General features: G+C 43.5%; 2 protein-coding genes across 11 annotated transcripts in view; one reads left to right on the forward strand and one right to left on the reverse strand.

The window, feature by feature from the left end:
* Positions 1-210: 210 nt before the first annotated feature.
* On the reverse strand, positions 211-4753 carry SOWAHC (sosondowah ankyrin repeat domain family member C). The gene is given in 3 exon segments (XM_038550824.1): positions 211-3062; positions 3064-4055; positions 4057-4753. Coding segments are annotated over 3 exon segments (1617 nt in total). The 5' UTR covers positions 4609-4753; the 3' UTR covers positions 211-2989.
* Positions 4754-5140: 387 nt separating this feature from the next.
* The window catches only part of SEPTIN10 (septin 10), a 57600-nt gene continuing 46567 nt past the window's right edge, over positions 5141-16173 (forward strand). For 8 of the 10 annotated variants that reach the window (XR_005365706.1, XM_038550831.1, XM_038550828.1 and 5 more), the window contains exon 1: positions 5889-5918. Coding sequence is in view for 1 of the 10 variants with exons in the window: in XM_038550827.1 (XP_038406755.1) it covers positions 5257-5283 (27 nt within the window). In the remaining 9 variants the exon portion in view is untranslated. Of the gene's footprint in view, positions 5284-5888; positions 5919-6058; positions 6172-16173 lie in introns of those variants that run through there. The other 2 variants (XM_038550830.1, XM_038550827.1) reach the window with 2 other exon arrangements.

The raw sequence follows: 16173 nt of genomic DNA on the forward strand, positions 1-16173 counted from the left end.
AGCTGGTATGTGAGTGAACGATAGGGTTTTTTTTTGTTTTGTTTTGTTTTTTTAAAGGTAGTGGTGTCCAAGTTGATTCTTCCATCACTGAAGCCAAACTACAGTAGTTTTGCCAAAATCTGGCAATTTGAAGTGCAGAAAATATATTGTGGAAAAGCACTAAATCTTAATCTTACTAACTGCCATTTACTTCATGACCCTGAACAGCCATTGAACTTCATTCCTTTATTAACTTTAAGGGACAGGAAAGGGATCAAATAAATGGAAACTTCAAAAAGCACTGTGTGAACTACAAAACACCACAGCTAAGAAGCATAAAGGACTACAATTATTTAGACAATTCAGAGAAAAAAATGTAGTGTGAATCTTTTATTTTGACAAAACAAACTTTTACAAATTATACACTCTAAAACTACCAAAGTTTCACTTGTTTAAAAAATAAGACTAGCATCCTAGACTCCTAAGATTTCAGTCATGAATAAAATAGTACCAGATTTTCATTGTATAAACTAGCTGCATTTTATATACCATAAAGGTGAAGAGAACTGTGACCAAACATTCAATAGTTTCAAGTGTACCTATAAGAAACATGTGGACATACTTGGGTTTTCTACCCGACACATTTTCATATCAACAAACATCTAAGTAACTGACATATAGATTTCCATTAACAGCAGACACAACTCCACAAAATCAAGTTACACAAATCCTTTGCTTTTAATCATCTCAATTTGGAAATTGAAAAATAAGAAGAATGTAGAGTTTAAGTAGAAAAAAATGCTATACTTATTGCACACGAGCGCATCATGACAAATAATGCTAGAAGTAGTTTCCCTCAGGAATGATTTTTGAAAACTTAGATTTTATTGGAAAAGTTAAAAATCTTTAGTGTGAAAAGCAGGTTAAATGAAGTATTGACTCAATCTCTAAAGATCTAGTAAATTATAGATTTTGTGCAATTATTACTAATACACATGTTCTGAGATTAATATTGACTCCATTAGAACATTTAGAAGGTTCTGAAGTACCTATTTTTTATAGTTCTCTTTAGCTTTATATGTCAATGAAACGTAAGATTCCTCAGTGAGAAGTTATATAGCTTGTTCTGTACTAGATACAGGTAGTGTATAGGATTCCAAACAAGCAACCGTTTTTCACCTTCAAGGAACCTCTGTTTATACAAAATTGGACTGTTCTTACCCACATGTATGGATAAAGGTGCTTCTCAAATGTACATAGCCCATTTCCATAATCCTAAAACAAAAAGGCACACAAATGGATAATAGTTTACATATTTTATGTGAATATTTTTGATATGTCTTTAAACAAATTCAATTGCTTTCTAGAAAGGTGTGACAAACTTCGTACAAATTTCTCCCACTTGGGAAAGTAAAGATCTAGAACTCTCTAAACTCTGCAGTTCTGTGTGATTTATATATTGGTTCATTCACTCTGCAAGCTGTTAACTCACTCTTTAACCTTTATGGGCTGCAGATTCTTAGGTTTCAGCAGTTAGGAGACCAAAAAGACTAAGGGAGAAGGATTTGTTAGAATTAATCTCCCACAATGTTGTTTTGAATCTGTTACAAGTCAACTTAATATGCTTGTGAGTTAAATTCTACAATAATTATATAAACATTTACCCTAACAAATTTGAATGAAATATAATTAAGAACTACATTTAAACTCTGTAATTTTAATGAAAGGTATTTTTTCATTTATATACAAAATAATTCAATAGCCAGCAGCATTTAAATAAAGAAATGGTCCCATCTCTTCTCTTTTCCCCTTTTATAAAGTGCTATTTTTAACTGGGTAGATTTATTATCCAGCCTTTTAATAACTTCACTGTACATCTCTAACAGATTCAAGGAAACATTGGAAAATGGAAAGTCTTTAGTATTAGAAACATTTGCAAAATTGCTACAAAGCACAGACTATGAGTGTATTTTATTAGTAAAATAAAAGTGTACCTTATGTAAGAATCATTGATTTAATAATTACTTCACAGAAGCATAGGCTCATTAACATTTATGCCACTTTTTGCTAATCATCTAAACCAGAGACAGCTTCTGTAGGCAATTCACATCTAAGCATCATCAAATAGGGTAATGTCAAATAGAACCAATGGTTATATGATTCCTAGAATTAAAACTGGCCTTTTAGAATAGCAAAACAAATTAGTGAGAATCAGAACCAGAGGCAATGTTTAAGTAGAAGTACCATAGATTGTTAAGTGTTCTCTTTAAATAAAAACGTGTGTAGCTATTAATAAGGTACCTTAATACTGAGTGCACTGATACTAGATAGTTAAGAGGAAACCACAGTACAGATTACCTCAAAAATGAAGAATGTTGCCTATTTCTTTAGTTCAGTGATTAAAGTTGAAATTTCCTTTAAAAAAATAGTTGAGCACTATTTACGATACAAACAGGATACTATTTTCATTCACATTATTTTCTAAATAGTATTTTTGCTTTTCAACTTTGACTTGACCTTCAGTAGTATTTTAGCAGGTAAATGCAGTAAGTAAAAAACCAAAAATCAGGGCAGTATGTAGTTTTGTTCACATGTATAATTTCACTACAACTTGCATTTTTTGTTGCTCTTGGAAGAGTAACCACTTTTAAAAATAGAAATATAAAAGTGCAATATTCCTTATTTTGCATGGCAGCCAGTATTGGTAAAATCAAAGGAACCCTCAATCATGCATTCTGTACACCCAATTTAAATACATTTTCAGTCCTCAGAAACAGGGACTCCAGGGCAGAGGGGTGGCCTGGGGAAAAGGGGCCTAGGGCAAGGTTTGATGAAACCACCTGTAAACCTACTACAACCCAGAACGCTGTTCAAGGAATTCTTCCCACCCATTCAAACGCCCCAAGTGAGAATGCAGAATTTACCTTCTTTTCTAGTCTCAGTTTCTTGTACACTTGGTATTATATTTCCGAAGACCAATAAACCTAGTATTTTCTGAAAGAAACTATTTTTACCCAAATACATTGGACTTCGGCCTCAATTTGAAGGAGGATGAGTGTCCTTTAAGAGCCCGATCCTCCTCTTCCTCCTCTCCCTTCCTCCTCCAGTGGCTGCTCCGGGTCTCTAAAAGAGGGTGTAGTGTGGATGATCTGAGTCCGAAAGCGTATTTTATTGAGTCTGGGTTTTATTCGTCCACTAGAGCTGCCAGGGGCCTTGCGACCTGGATCCTTCACTTTGCCTCCAGCCCATCCGTCGGTCAAGTGGTGGTGGTGGTGGTGGTGGTGGTGGTGGTGGTCTCCTCCATCCTCCAGGACGTGTGAGAGTTTGTAGGTGATGAGGTGTGAAGGGAGCACCTTGGATAGCCTCCAGCGCCCACCCCCGCCGCCTGCGGCACAGTCTCCATCGTCCTCGTCCAGGGCTCCCACGAGGTTCTTGATTTCCTCCGCGATGCTGGGGCTCAGATACTGGGAGGCCTTTCTCCCACTGTAGTCCCTGATGTCCACGTCTGCGTCGTAAGCCCCCACCAGCAACTTGACCACCTCCACGTGCCCGTGCATGGCAGCTAGGTGCAGGGCCGTGTAGCCTCCGCTCGTCCTGGCGTTTATGTTCACTGGCAGCTGGTGTTTGTTGGCGAAGTTGACCAGCATGGCCAGCAGCTCCTGCCTGCCATGTTTGGCGGCCCAGTGCAGGCAGGTGAAGCCGGTGATGAAGTCCCGCTTGGCCAGCAGGCCGGGCTCGCAAGTGAGCAGGCCTTCGAGGCTGTCCCACTTGCCGTCCGAGGCTGAAAGCATCCAGGCGTGTTCCAGAGGGTCCAGCGTCACCGAGCCCCCGCCGCTCTCCTCCTCCGCAGACGAAGAAGCGACAGATGCGCTGTCCGAGTCGCCCCCGCCCTTGCCGCGTCCTCCGCCAGAGGAGCTCCCGGGGCTGCTTCCCGCCGCACAGACGCTCCTCTTCAGCTGCGGGGAGCTGCCCATCACGAGGTCTCGGAGGCTCTGGCGGGGCGGCCTCGGGGTGCCGACTCCCCCGGGGGCGGTTCCCGCGTCCGTCTCCGCGCAGCCGTGGGGCGGGGGCGGGGGCGCGGGGCGCGGGGTCCTCGCTGGGCCCGGGGCCCGGCCCCCGGGGGTGAGGCTGCGCGTCCCGCCGCGGGTGCCTGGGCCGGGCCCCGGCGCTCAGGGGTGGCCCGCTGCCGCTCTCGCGGTCCACGCCCGGGGGCCCCCCATCGCCCGGCCCGCCGCCCGGACGCGGGGACGCCTCGGGGGACGCCGCCTCGGAGCGCTGGCCGCCGTCCGGGACCTCCGGCGGGGCGCCGCGGCTGGCCTCGGGCTCTGCGGGCTCTGCGGGCTCTGCGGGCTCTGCGGTCCCCGCGGCGCGGGGCAGGTCCGGCGGGGCCCCCTCCAAGAACCTCTTCTTGAGGTGCACGAACTTGGAGCCGTCGGCAGGGTCGGTGCGCACCGTGGCCACGGCGTTCACCAGCTCCTTGAAGCGGGCGCGGGCGCGGGCGCGTTGCTCGGGGTCCCCGCCCAGGGCACCCCTGAAGCGCTGCACCAGCTCGGCGTGCGGGGCCCGCCCCCCGCGCTCCCGGAGGAAGCGCAGCACCGCTTCGACGCTCAGCTCCGCGGGCCCCTCCATCCCTGGCCACCCTGCTCGTCCGGCGGCGGAGGCTCAACCCGGCCCCATCTCCGTGGGCGGCTCACCCACCCACCGTCCAATCCGCCGGGCCCTAAGGCTCCGCGCCCGGACGTCCGCGGCGGGACGCGCCGCCGCCGCCGCCCGACTGGGGCCGCACCCCGGCCGGACACGCCCCCGCCCGCCCCGCCCCGCCCACTTCCGGTCCCCGCGCGGGCCGCCCGCCGCCTCACGCCCCGCGCCCGCCCCGCCCCCTTCCGGTCCCGCTCGCCGCTGCCCGCTGGCTGAGATTTGCTTCCTCCGGCGGCCCCGCGCCGGCCGTGGGGTTGCTGCTCTCTGAGACGTCGGCGGGCGCTCCCGGGGGAGGCTCGCGGCGCGCGCGCGGCGACTCGGCGCGGTTGTCGGCGCGCGCCCTGCCTGGCGGGGCCGCCGCCCCCCGGCTCTGCGCCCCCGCGTCTCGGAGGCCGCGGGGCTTGGCTCCTCCCCTTTCCCCGGACATTCCGCGCCGCCTCTCCCCCCGCCGGAGGCCCGCCCCGCCCGCCCCACCGGCCTCCGCCCCGCGGGTCCCACCCTCCCCGGCCCCCCTCTGCTCCCTCCGTGGTCGGGACGCTCGGCGCGCGGGCCCGGGGCTGAGCCCTCCCGCTCGGGACCATGGCCTCTGAGGTGGCGCGGCACCCGGTGAGTCCCCGCCGACCCCTCACGCCCCTCCGCGCCCCGCCTGCCCCTGCCCCTGCCCCTGCCCCTCCCCCAGCGCCCCGCCCCGCCCCGCCGGCCCGGCCCGGCCCGGCCCGACTTCGCTTCCTCCGCCGAGGCTCGGGCCGCGCCCCTGCTTGCCCGCGCTCGGCTGCCCCTGCTCTGCCCCGCGGCCTGGCGCTGCCCAGTCCCTCCCGGGCCCCCCCGCCCCGGCGGACCCCGCGGGGTCCCTCCTCCTCCTCCTCCTCCTCCTCCTCCTCCTCCTCCTCCCGCAGCAGCGTGGCGGTCGGTGGCCGCCGGGAGCCGGGGCTCGGTCTGCAGTCCCCGGAGGGGTCGGCACGGCTTCCCCCGCTCCTCAGGGAGCGTGGTCCCTCCTGGTAACGGCCCTGGCCGCGCGGAGCCCTTGAGCGCAGTCGTACGCTCTCCCGGACCGCGCTTGCGGGGTCCAGCGTGTCCGCCGGTGGGATTCGCGGTGTGTGTGTGTCCTTGGCGCCCTGACGTTAACAGAACGTATGGGAGTGATGTGTTCAGTGTTTCATACTTGTACAACCGCTCACATGCATAGATTCCATCGGTTCTCAAACTGTGGTCACAACTATTTTCATGACAATAGCAGCCAGGTACTTGCCCTTTTCGCCCTCTTTCTAAGTAGACGTGGAGCTCTCCAGGGACTGCACGATGTGGAAGGACCTCGCTTCTCGGAGGGCTGATGTGTGTCCTTCACTTACTAATGCTGTAAATATTGCTGGTTCCACTCCAGGTTAGCGGGAGCTCTGTGGGGCCTGAGACCACAAGGATTGGGCACTCTTGCTGTAAGCAGTCTTCCTAGATTAGTTTGGCCTGCAGGATGGAGCTGGGACTGCAGCCTGAGAGGTGAGAGGACCTGTGGAAGTCAGCGCAGTTGGTTTCCTCCTCGGTAGAGCCAGGACCAGGGTTTTTCCTCCTGATTCAGGCCAGGTCACTTTCTACTTTTGGCTCTCTCAGCCCCTCCCTCTGTTCACACTCTCTAAAATAAATAAAACCTTATATTTTTTTTAATGGGTCATAAGCTTAGATGTAAAACATAAACTATAAAACTATTAGGAAAAAACCTAGACTTATGCAGAGTTTGGAGAAATCCGTGTTTGGAGAAATCCGAGTGCTTGTGTCTGAACTGTGTTACACTTCTTTTGCGTGTGTGTAGGAGAGGAAAATGTGCTTCATACACGGATTCAGAGTAATCTGCAGAATTAGACCTGGGCAGAGTACTTCATCTAATTGGTGTTGGACCTTCTTGTTAAGCGCTGTGCTCATTTTGCAATAGCACGGCTACCTTTAATTGTAACCTTTTTATTTTGGGGTAATTGAGGATTCAGATGCAGTGGTGCAGTTGGTAAATAACAGGCATCCCCTGTAACCTTTATCCAGTTTTCTTCAGTAACAGCACCCTGCAAAACCGCACTACAAGAGCACAACCAAGACTTTGCCATTGATACCGTGGAGGAGAGAGAAGTTTCCATCACCACAGAGTTCCTCAGGTGGCCACTTAAACCACATTCACTTCATTTTTACCCGACATCCTCCGTAACCCCTGATAACCACTAATCTGTTTTTCATTCTATAATTTTCTCATTTCAAGAATGTTATTTAATAATCACATAACCTTTGGGGATTGGATTTTTTTTCACGGAGCAAAATTCTCTGAAGAATTTCATCCAGGTGGTTGCATGTGTCATTAGTTTGCTCCTTTTAGTTGCTGAATAGTTTTCCATGAGATAGATGTACCACACTTTGTTTCAAAGACACCTAGTTAAAAAAAAAAAAAAAAAAAGACACCTAGTTGTCTCCATTGTTGGGCTACTATGAATAACATTGCTATAAACATTCCAGTACAGCTACATGGAATGTAACACAAGTCTTCCTTTTTCTGGGATAAATGCCTAGGAGATAAGTTGCTGGGTCACATGGCAGTTACATGTTTAGTTTTGATGAGAAACTTAAAAACTATTTTCCAGAGTTTCTGTACCATTTTACATTCCCGTCAGCGATGTAGATGGGATCAGTCTCCCCATATCCTCATGAGCATTTAGTGTTCCTATTTTTTATTTAGACATTCAGATAGGTATGTATGTATGTGTGACCAGTATAGTGGTTTTAATTTGCATTTCCATTATGATTAATGATGCTAAGGATCATTTTATGGACTTGTCATCTGCATATTCTCTTCATCGAAATGTCTCTTCATTTCTTTAGCCCATTTACTAATTGGAATTTTTTATTGTTGATTTTAGAGGGTTTTTAAAATAGTTTTTAAAAATATTTTATTCATGAGAGACACAGAGAGTGAGGCAGAGACACAGGCAGAGGGAGAAGCAGGCTCCATGCAGGGACCCCGATGTGGGACTCGATCCCTGAACTCTGAGATCACACCTTGAGCCAAAGGCACATGCTCAACCGCTGAGCCACCCAGGTTTCCCGAGGGTTTCTTATTCTTTTTAAAAAATATGTCTGAATGCCAGTCCTTTCTTGATATGTAGTTTGCAAATGTTTTCTCTCAGTCTGTTTTTTTTTCCCCTCCATCCTCTTAAAAGACTCTTTTGCAGAGCAAAAGTTTTTAATTTTGACAAAATCTGTTTTAGCAGTTTTCCTCCCTATGGATTATACTTTTGGTTTGAAGTCTAAGAACTCTGCATAAGTCTAGGTTTTTTCCTAATAATTTTATAGTTTATGTTTTACATCTAAGCTTATGACCCATTAAAAAAAAATAAGGTTTTATTTATTTTAGAGAGTGTGAACAGAGGGAGGGGCTGAGAGAGGGAAAGAGTCACAAGCAGACTCCCCACTGAGCTTGCTGTGGGGCTTTATTTCACCACTCTGATCATGACCTGAGCTGAAATGAAGTCAGACTTTTTTTTTTAAGATTATTTATTTATTCATTCATGAGAGACACACACGCACACACACATACACAGAGAGGCAGAGACACAGGCAGAGGGAGAAGCAGGCTCCATACGGGGAGCTCAACACAAGACTCAATCCCAGGACCCCAGAATCACACCCTGGGCTGAAGGCAGGCGCTAAACTGCTGAGCCACCCAGGGATCTCCTACTATTTTATTTTATTTTATTTTATTTTATTTTATTTTATTTTATTTTATTTTATTTTATTTATTTATTTTATTTTATTTTATTTATTTTATTTTTTATTTTATTTTATTATTTTATTTTATCTTTTTTTTTAAGATTTATTTATTTATTCATGAGAGACACAGATTTCTCATTTTGTTCATGTTGTCGTTGTACCTCCTTGTCCCAGGCCCCTGTACAGGGCTTTGGCAGTTACTTAGTGTGCCAGCAGTTTGCATCTGTTGCCACCATAAGCACTTAATTTGAACAGCCTTCTTAAGCCATACATTTATGCTGATGTCATGTTAGCTCTTCTCTACTGTGACATGGGCCTTTGAGATCATTTCTAGGGCTCTCTGTTTTGGGAGAAGATAGACTGTTTGTCATATAATAACAGAGATTCTGTTGCATAGAAAAGAAATATAATCTATCATTTCTATATAACTCTGAGAGCCAAAAGAACCTAATGCTGAATTGTAACTTGGAGAAAATATTTTAATCTCCTTTCGCATTTGCTTGTTTTGGTGTATACTTACTTTTTATTGCTGCTTACTAATATGTTGTCATAATCATCCTATCCTCAGATGTTCTAAGTTTTTGTTAGCTACTACTTTCCCATGTATTGATTACTTACGTTTAGTTAGAAAATTTTTTTATATCTTTGTGAATTATGTTTTTTTGTTAAGGTATAATTTAGTATAGTGAAATTTACACTTTTGTAGTATAAAGTTTTGAGAGTTTTGATGAACACAAACAGTTGTGTAACCACAACCACAAAGATGTAGAATAGTTCTATCACCATCCAACCCCATATTCCTTTGTGCTTCTTTGTAGTCCTCTTCCTTATCTCTGACAATCACTGGTCAGTTTTCTGCCCTTATTATTTTGTTTTTACCAGAGTGTCCTATGTATGGAGTTATCATAGCCTTTGAGCTGGCTTCTTTCACTGAATGGAATATCTTTGAGATTTGTCCATGTTGCATGATCCTTTTTATTGCTGAGTACTGTTCCATTGTATAGATGTGTCATAATTGAGTTTGTTCATTCTTTCTCCATCTGAGGAACATTTGGGCTGTTTCTAGTTTTAACAGTTTTGAATGAAGTTACTGGTTATATTCACATACAGGGTTATATGTCAATATATTTTTTCTTTTCATCTGGGTTGTTACCTAGGAGTAAGATTGCTGAGTAGAATGGTAGATGTGTATTTAATTTAAGAAACAAACAAATGTTTGTACCAATTTGCATTACTACCAGTAGTGACTGAGAGCCCTTGTTGCTTTGCATCTTTACAGGTGTTGTCAGTTTTTTTAAAAGTCATTTTGATAGGTATGTAGGGATATCTTGTGATTTATTTGGCTTTACCTAATGACTGATGATACTGAGCATCTTGTCATGTGCTTATTTGCCATCCTTATATTCCTGGTGAAATATATGTTCAAAACTTTTCCCATTTTTTAAATTATGTAATTATTGAGTTGTATAAGTTTTAAGTATATGTATATTTCTCATATAAGTCCTTTATGAGTAAATGACTTACAAATGTTTCATCAAAGTATGTGTCTTGTGGGGTGCCTGGGTAGCTCAGTTGTTGAGTGTCTGCCTTTGGCTCAGGGCGTGATCCTGGGGTCCTGGGATCGAGTTTTGCATCAGGCTTCCTGCAGGGAGCCTGCTTCTCCCTCTGCCTGTGTCTCTGCCTCTCTCTCTGTGTGTCTCTCATGAATAAATAAAATCTTAAAAAAAAAGTATGTGTCTTGTATTTTTGTTCTCTTCATAGTGTTTTGAAGAGCAGAAGCTTTTTAATTTCAATTTATCATTTTTTCTTTTATGGATCACACTTTTGGTGTTGTAGCTAAGAAATTTTTGTCTAAGCTAAGGCCACAAGGTTTTAGGTCTACAATCTATTTTGAGTTAATTTTTGTGTATGGTACAAGGTTCCTTTTTTTTTTTTTTTTTTCCATATGAGAGTCCAGTTGTTCCAGCACCATTCTTTAAAAAGACTCTTTTCTCCATTTAATTGCATTTGCACCTTGTTGGAACTCTACCCCTCCCTCCTCCCCCCATTGCCCCTTTGACTGCTCTGGATCACATCGCTCTGTTCTTTCAAAACATTGACCACACTCGGCTTTCTTTCTTTAGCTGCCTCCTCTCCACTAAGCTCTTAGAAAGGAGGAACTTATTTTTTATGGGACTGAGGATGGAAAGGGTATCCAGGCAGAGGGAATGATAGTTGTAAAGTGCCTGAGGGGGTGGAGCTTTGGCATGTCTGAAAACATGTCCAAAGGGAGGGCATCAAAATCAAGATGAAGCTGGAGAGAGGGATAGATGGTGGTCAAATCCTGCAGGGCCAGAGAGAGGCCATAGTACCAAAGGAGAGTATGGCCCGGGGCAGAAGGATTACCCTAGAGAAGAAAGGGCATCCTCACATATGATACTCCTCTTTATCAGTGTGGATAAAAAAAAAAATAATACAAATTTCTTTTATTTATTGCCTTTGTCTTGTTCCACAGCTCCCTAGAGAGTTCCACCCACTGCTCTTCTTGGGTTAAGATGGATGAAGCCTTCCTTAGGATTTGTTATTTTAGTCAAAATGTAATAATATTTTAAAATTTTACATGTGATCAAACTTCTCCCAGAGGGGATCTGTGGAAACTGTGTTTCAAGGCTTCCTGTCATTAATGGACACCCTTTGTAGTATGAAACTTGGAGGTGTCATAGTTGAGCATTTTACTCCTCCAGTAGTCCTCTTGACACATCCAGATCATTCTCCTCTCCTCCCTAAATAGTCTCCATTTTGACTCTCAGCTGTCTCAGGTGTGCTCACACCTGTCTTTGTTACCTTCATCTCCCTCTATGCCTGATGGTGTACCTACTGGCTCCATGTGATCTCCAGTATTAAACGTCTGGTAATTATGGTGACTTCAGTTTCCACATAGATTATCCTTTCAGTACCTTGCCTTTCAGTTTTTGGCCTCTTCTTCAATGATCTTATGTTCAGTCCCCTGCTTTCACCTCTCCTTGTGGTTAAAAACCTTGACCTTGTTATGACCAGTAAATGCAGCCCCTCCAGGCATTCTACTCTAACCATACCTGTTTGGTTGTGGAGTTTGCCTGGTTACTCCCCTGGGTACCAAGTCCCACAATTCTTTGACCGGATCTGCTGCTCCTACTTACTACCTTTTCCCTTCCCTCATATCCCCCATGCCCTCTCCTCTTTTTGCCCAGCTGTTAAGTCCTTCCTCATAACATGTATAGTCATTTCCTTGCCTCAGTTCCATTCTTTGCTTCATCATTCTCCCCTGGCAAAAACCACACACACTATCCCTAGACTTCACTCTCCTTACAGCTGAATGAGATTGAGGGAAATCATGCTGAGTGGTCTCACTTAAACATCATGACCACTGAACTCTGGAGGCCTTGGTGCTGCCTGAAAATTGTACTGCATTTTCTTCATTAAATTATTTGCCCTCTAATTCTTCTAGATCAAGAGTTGGCAAACATTTTCTTTAAAGGGTCAAACAGTAACTATTTTCAGCTTTCTAAGCCGGATAGTTTTTGTCACAACTCTGCAGTTCTTGCTGTTGTGGCCTGAAAACAACCACACACAATACATAAAACAATGATAGTGACATACTCTCTCCTCCCCAAAAGGCTTTCTTTACATCTTCCAGGATTCCACACATTTCTGGATTTCTTTCATTCTCTTTGGCTGATCTTTCTCCATCACTTAGACTCCTTGCTCCTCTTTTTCCCAACCTTTAAATGTTGGAATTCCCTAAGGGGTCAATTCTGTGATCCTTTTTCTTTTCTAAATACCTTTGTTCTGTGGGTGATTTCATCTCTTCCCACAGCATTGATTACTAGCCATGTCCTGATGACTTCAGCATGTTTATTTGTGATCCAGAGATGCCTGCACTCTCATTTTGTCTATTTAGCTACCTACCTAGAACCTTCACTTAAGTGTCTAAAACGTATTTCCAATTTATTATGTTCCAAAAAGAACTCTGATCTTCCCCAGTCCTTCTCATTCTGTTGTCTTCCCAGTTCTAGTAAAATGTTGCTCAAGTCAAAAACTTTAAAACCATTCTCCATATCTCCTCACATCTTATATTGAACTTTCAGCAAATCCTATTGCTTCTGCTTTTGAAGTAGATCCAGAATTTAATCACATTTTACCTCTTCCACCAGTAGTATTCTGCCATGATCTCTTTTCCTGGATTAACACAGTTAGGATCTTAACCAGTCTATTTGTTTCTGTCTTGCCATTCTTCAGTCTACTTTCAACATAATAGCTGAAGCAAACTTTTTAATGCAAAAAGAAATATCTCTCGTATGCTAAAAACCCTTCAAAACCAGTCCTTACATAATTTGGCACTTCATTTCTCTGTGACTGCTCTGCATCTCCCTTCCAGCCCTCCAGCCACCAGCCAGGTTGGCCTCCTTGCTGTTCCTCATACACAAGAGCAACACTTGCCTTAGGATCTTTGAAATGGTTAATTCTCTGGTTAATTCTCTCCGCTTGGAATATGCTTCCTGCTCTGCTCCCTTAACTCCTTGAGGTCGAGACTATCACCTTTCTAGTTAGACCTTCCCTAACCACCCTGTTCAAAATGGCAACTCCTTGGGGCACCTGGCTGGCTCAGTCAGTAGAGCATGAAACTCTTGATCTTAGGGTTATGAGTTCAAGTCCCATGTTGGGTGTAGAGATTACATAAGAAAATAAAATCTTTAAAAACAAAACCAAAATGGCACCTCCTCTCCTGTACCACCTTCACATTTCCTGTTGCCTTCTCTTGCCTTGTTTTTCTTTATTACATGTGTTATTCTCTATTATCACAGCATATGCTTTATGCCTGTCTTCCCCTAACTAGAATGGAAGCTTCCTGGTAACCAGGACTTTTTTCTGTTTTGTTAAGTTATCCTTCCCCCGTACCTAGGACATTTCCTGGAACATAGTAGTCACTCAATACATATCTGTTGAACAGATGCATTTTTACAGATATTTGAAAAATACTTATATTCTTCTTTTAGCCTTTGTTAAATTCACATAGGTAATAATATTGATATCAAGAAAAAAAGGTAATATTCTCTTCCTTCCAAGAATCAGACTCTGTGTATGCTTGCTCATATGCATAAATAACTTGCAAGTATGGTGTCAGTACAGTCTTAATGTCTCATTTTGCCATTTAATATCACATATTATTTCTCTTAATTTTCATAATTTCTTCCAATTTTTATAATAATATTCCCCATAGTATTTCAATGTAGATGTATACACAACTTTTTCCTTTTTTATTTAAAGATTTCTTTTTCTGACTTACAAAAAATAGGATACTACCTTCTACACTGCAGCCTTTTCTGACTTACAAAAAATAGGATACTACCTTCTACACTGGAGCCTGTTATGGGTAATACATTCAGACTAAAAAGTAAGCCTAAATGGCTGAGTAGGGCTAAATTTTTAGTGCTCTAAAATGTGGAAGAATTACCAGAATGGATGAATTCCAGTCATAGAGAATCAATGGAAACTTCAAGAGAAATGGGACTTACCACTGTATTTATTTTTGATAATCATGTAAAAGTTACCCAAGATTAGTTATATACTTAAACTAAAGATTTGGGTGATTAGGTCTCTCTCTCCCTGAGAGATCCAGAGTGCCCATGGGAACCTTAAACTCTATTTGCAAAATTGCATCAAACCTGTGCTGATTTATCTCATTTTCTTTCCTGCCTCACAGTAATATCCACCAAATCACCTTAGGTCAAGACATCTGAAAGTGGGCAAGGCTTCACTCTAAGGCAGAATGGATGTCCAGCCCCCTGCTGCCCTGTCTATGCTCACCTCTTCTGTCCTTACACTTAACCTTAGGCCTCCTAATGGCTTAAATGATGAGCTTACTGCAGTTTTCCAGTCATTCCAAGTATACTTGCATGCTTTTGCACACATCAGTTCCTCTACTTTCTTTTCCCATTTGCTAGGAATATTTAGATTTCTCCTTCAAGTCTTTGCTCAAGCCTTCTCTTGGCAGTGTCTTCTCTGACCATGCAGGGTTCATTATACCCTGAGCTACTGTTGTGTCCTGTCTATAAGTTGAAGGACTATCTGTTCTTCACTGTACTAAAATTTAAATTGCAAAGATACTTGACTTACTCACCTATCATCCTCAGTGCCTGAGGTTTGTTATTCTGTCCTGAAAATGGAAGGCCTTTTAGTAAGTATTCCGTGTATTTGTGGAACAAATGAAAAACTGTATTGATAGTCCTCACACTGATTCCTCAGTATTCTTTTTTTCCTCAGATATTCCTTGTCAATTTTTTTTTTAATTTTTATTTATTTATGATAGTCACAGAGAGAGAGAGAGAGGCAGAGACATAGGCAGAGGGAGAAGCAGGCTCCATGCACCGGGAGCCTGACGTGGGATTTGATCCCGGGTCTCCAGGATCAGCGCCCTGGGCCAAAGGCAGGCGCTAAACCACTGCGCCACCCAGGGATCCCAATTTTAAGTTGTTTTAATGAGTTTCTTCTGCCTTCCTCCTTCAGCTCCTTTTCTATTTGCTTTTCTTGGGTTAAATAAATGATTTTTGAAATATGATTGGCTTTTTTATCACCTAGTCTGCATGGAACATACCCCCTCTCCCAGAAATTTGAGCTGTCTACTTTTCATTAAATTAAGCCTTGAAATTTTGTTCCAAGAAGCCTTTTCACATCAACTAGCAGTTTTGTTGTGCCTTTCCTTACTTCCCTTTGTCTGAGCGTTCAGTTTCCATGACTCATTCTTCATTCTCCAACACATCACATACTTTTTCCTCATTGCCTGCTCATAGGTACACAGTCATAAAATTAAATTGAAAGAGACCTTAGAAGATCATTATTTTTGCTTCCCACTCAGCGCATGAATTGGCTGCCCAGTTGATGACTGTGTAACTGTTTGACATCCCGCACCCCACCCCACCCCCAGGGGGAGCAAGCCACTCACTCTTAGTCCTTCAGGAATTTCTCCTCGCTGTGTCAGATTGGTCTCTCTAGCCCATTCATGCATTCTAATTTTTCCCTTGGGGATGCATTTCTCTAAAACAGACTATAGATGTTTGAATATACTTTGCTGTCCCTTGATGGAGCAGTAGGCTAAAAGGATGTTGGGGAAAAGCCCAATTGCTTTGACTCACACAGTGTTAGAAAGTAATTTTTAGAAGGCTTAGAAACTTATATGTAAGACATAAAATCCTAAAAGAACTTGGAAAAAATTTAGATCCATTTTTTTAAACTTCAGGGTGTGAAAAAAAAATTTAAGCTTTACATTTATGAAAGAAACCCGAAAGGAAAGGATTGATAGATTGGACTATTTGAAAATTGAAAAGGCCAATGACAAATCAGGAAAAGATATTTGTAATACCCATGACAAGCACAGAGTTATATCCAACAGCTTTTGTTAAGAGAAGCCAAAACAGGATACCCTGATGGGCAGTTGGGGGGAAAACATGAACTGATGGGTTTATGAAAATATGCTGAAAAAAATGTTTAAAATACTGGACATCAAATTAAGATGCCAGTGTTTGCGTATCAAATTGACACTTAAAAAGTGTTAATACCCTGTATTGATGACTATATAATGAAATGAACATACACATTTTGGTTTTTTTTGTTTTGTTTTGTTTTGTTTTGTTTTGTTTTGTTTTTTGAACAGACTGATTTTGGAAATGTAAGCAGGTATAGCCTTTTATTTTATTTATTTTCTTTGTAAATTTATTTTTTATTGGTGTTCAATTTGCC

This window comes from Canis lupus, chromosome 10 (assembly GCF_011100685.1).
Source record: "Canis lupus familiaris isolate Mischka breed German Shepherd chromosome 10, alternate assembly UU_Cfam_GSD_1.0, whole genome shotgun sequence".
NCBI classification, from domain to species: Eukaryota; Metazoa; Chordata; class Mammalia; order Carnivora; family Canidae; genus Canis; species Canis lupus.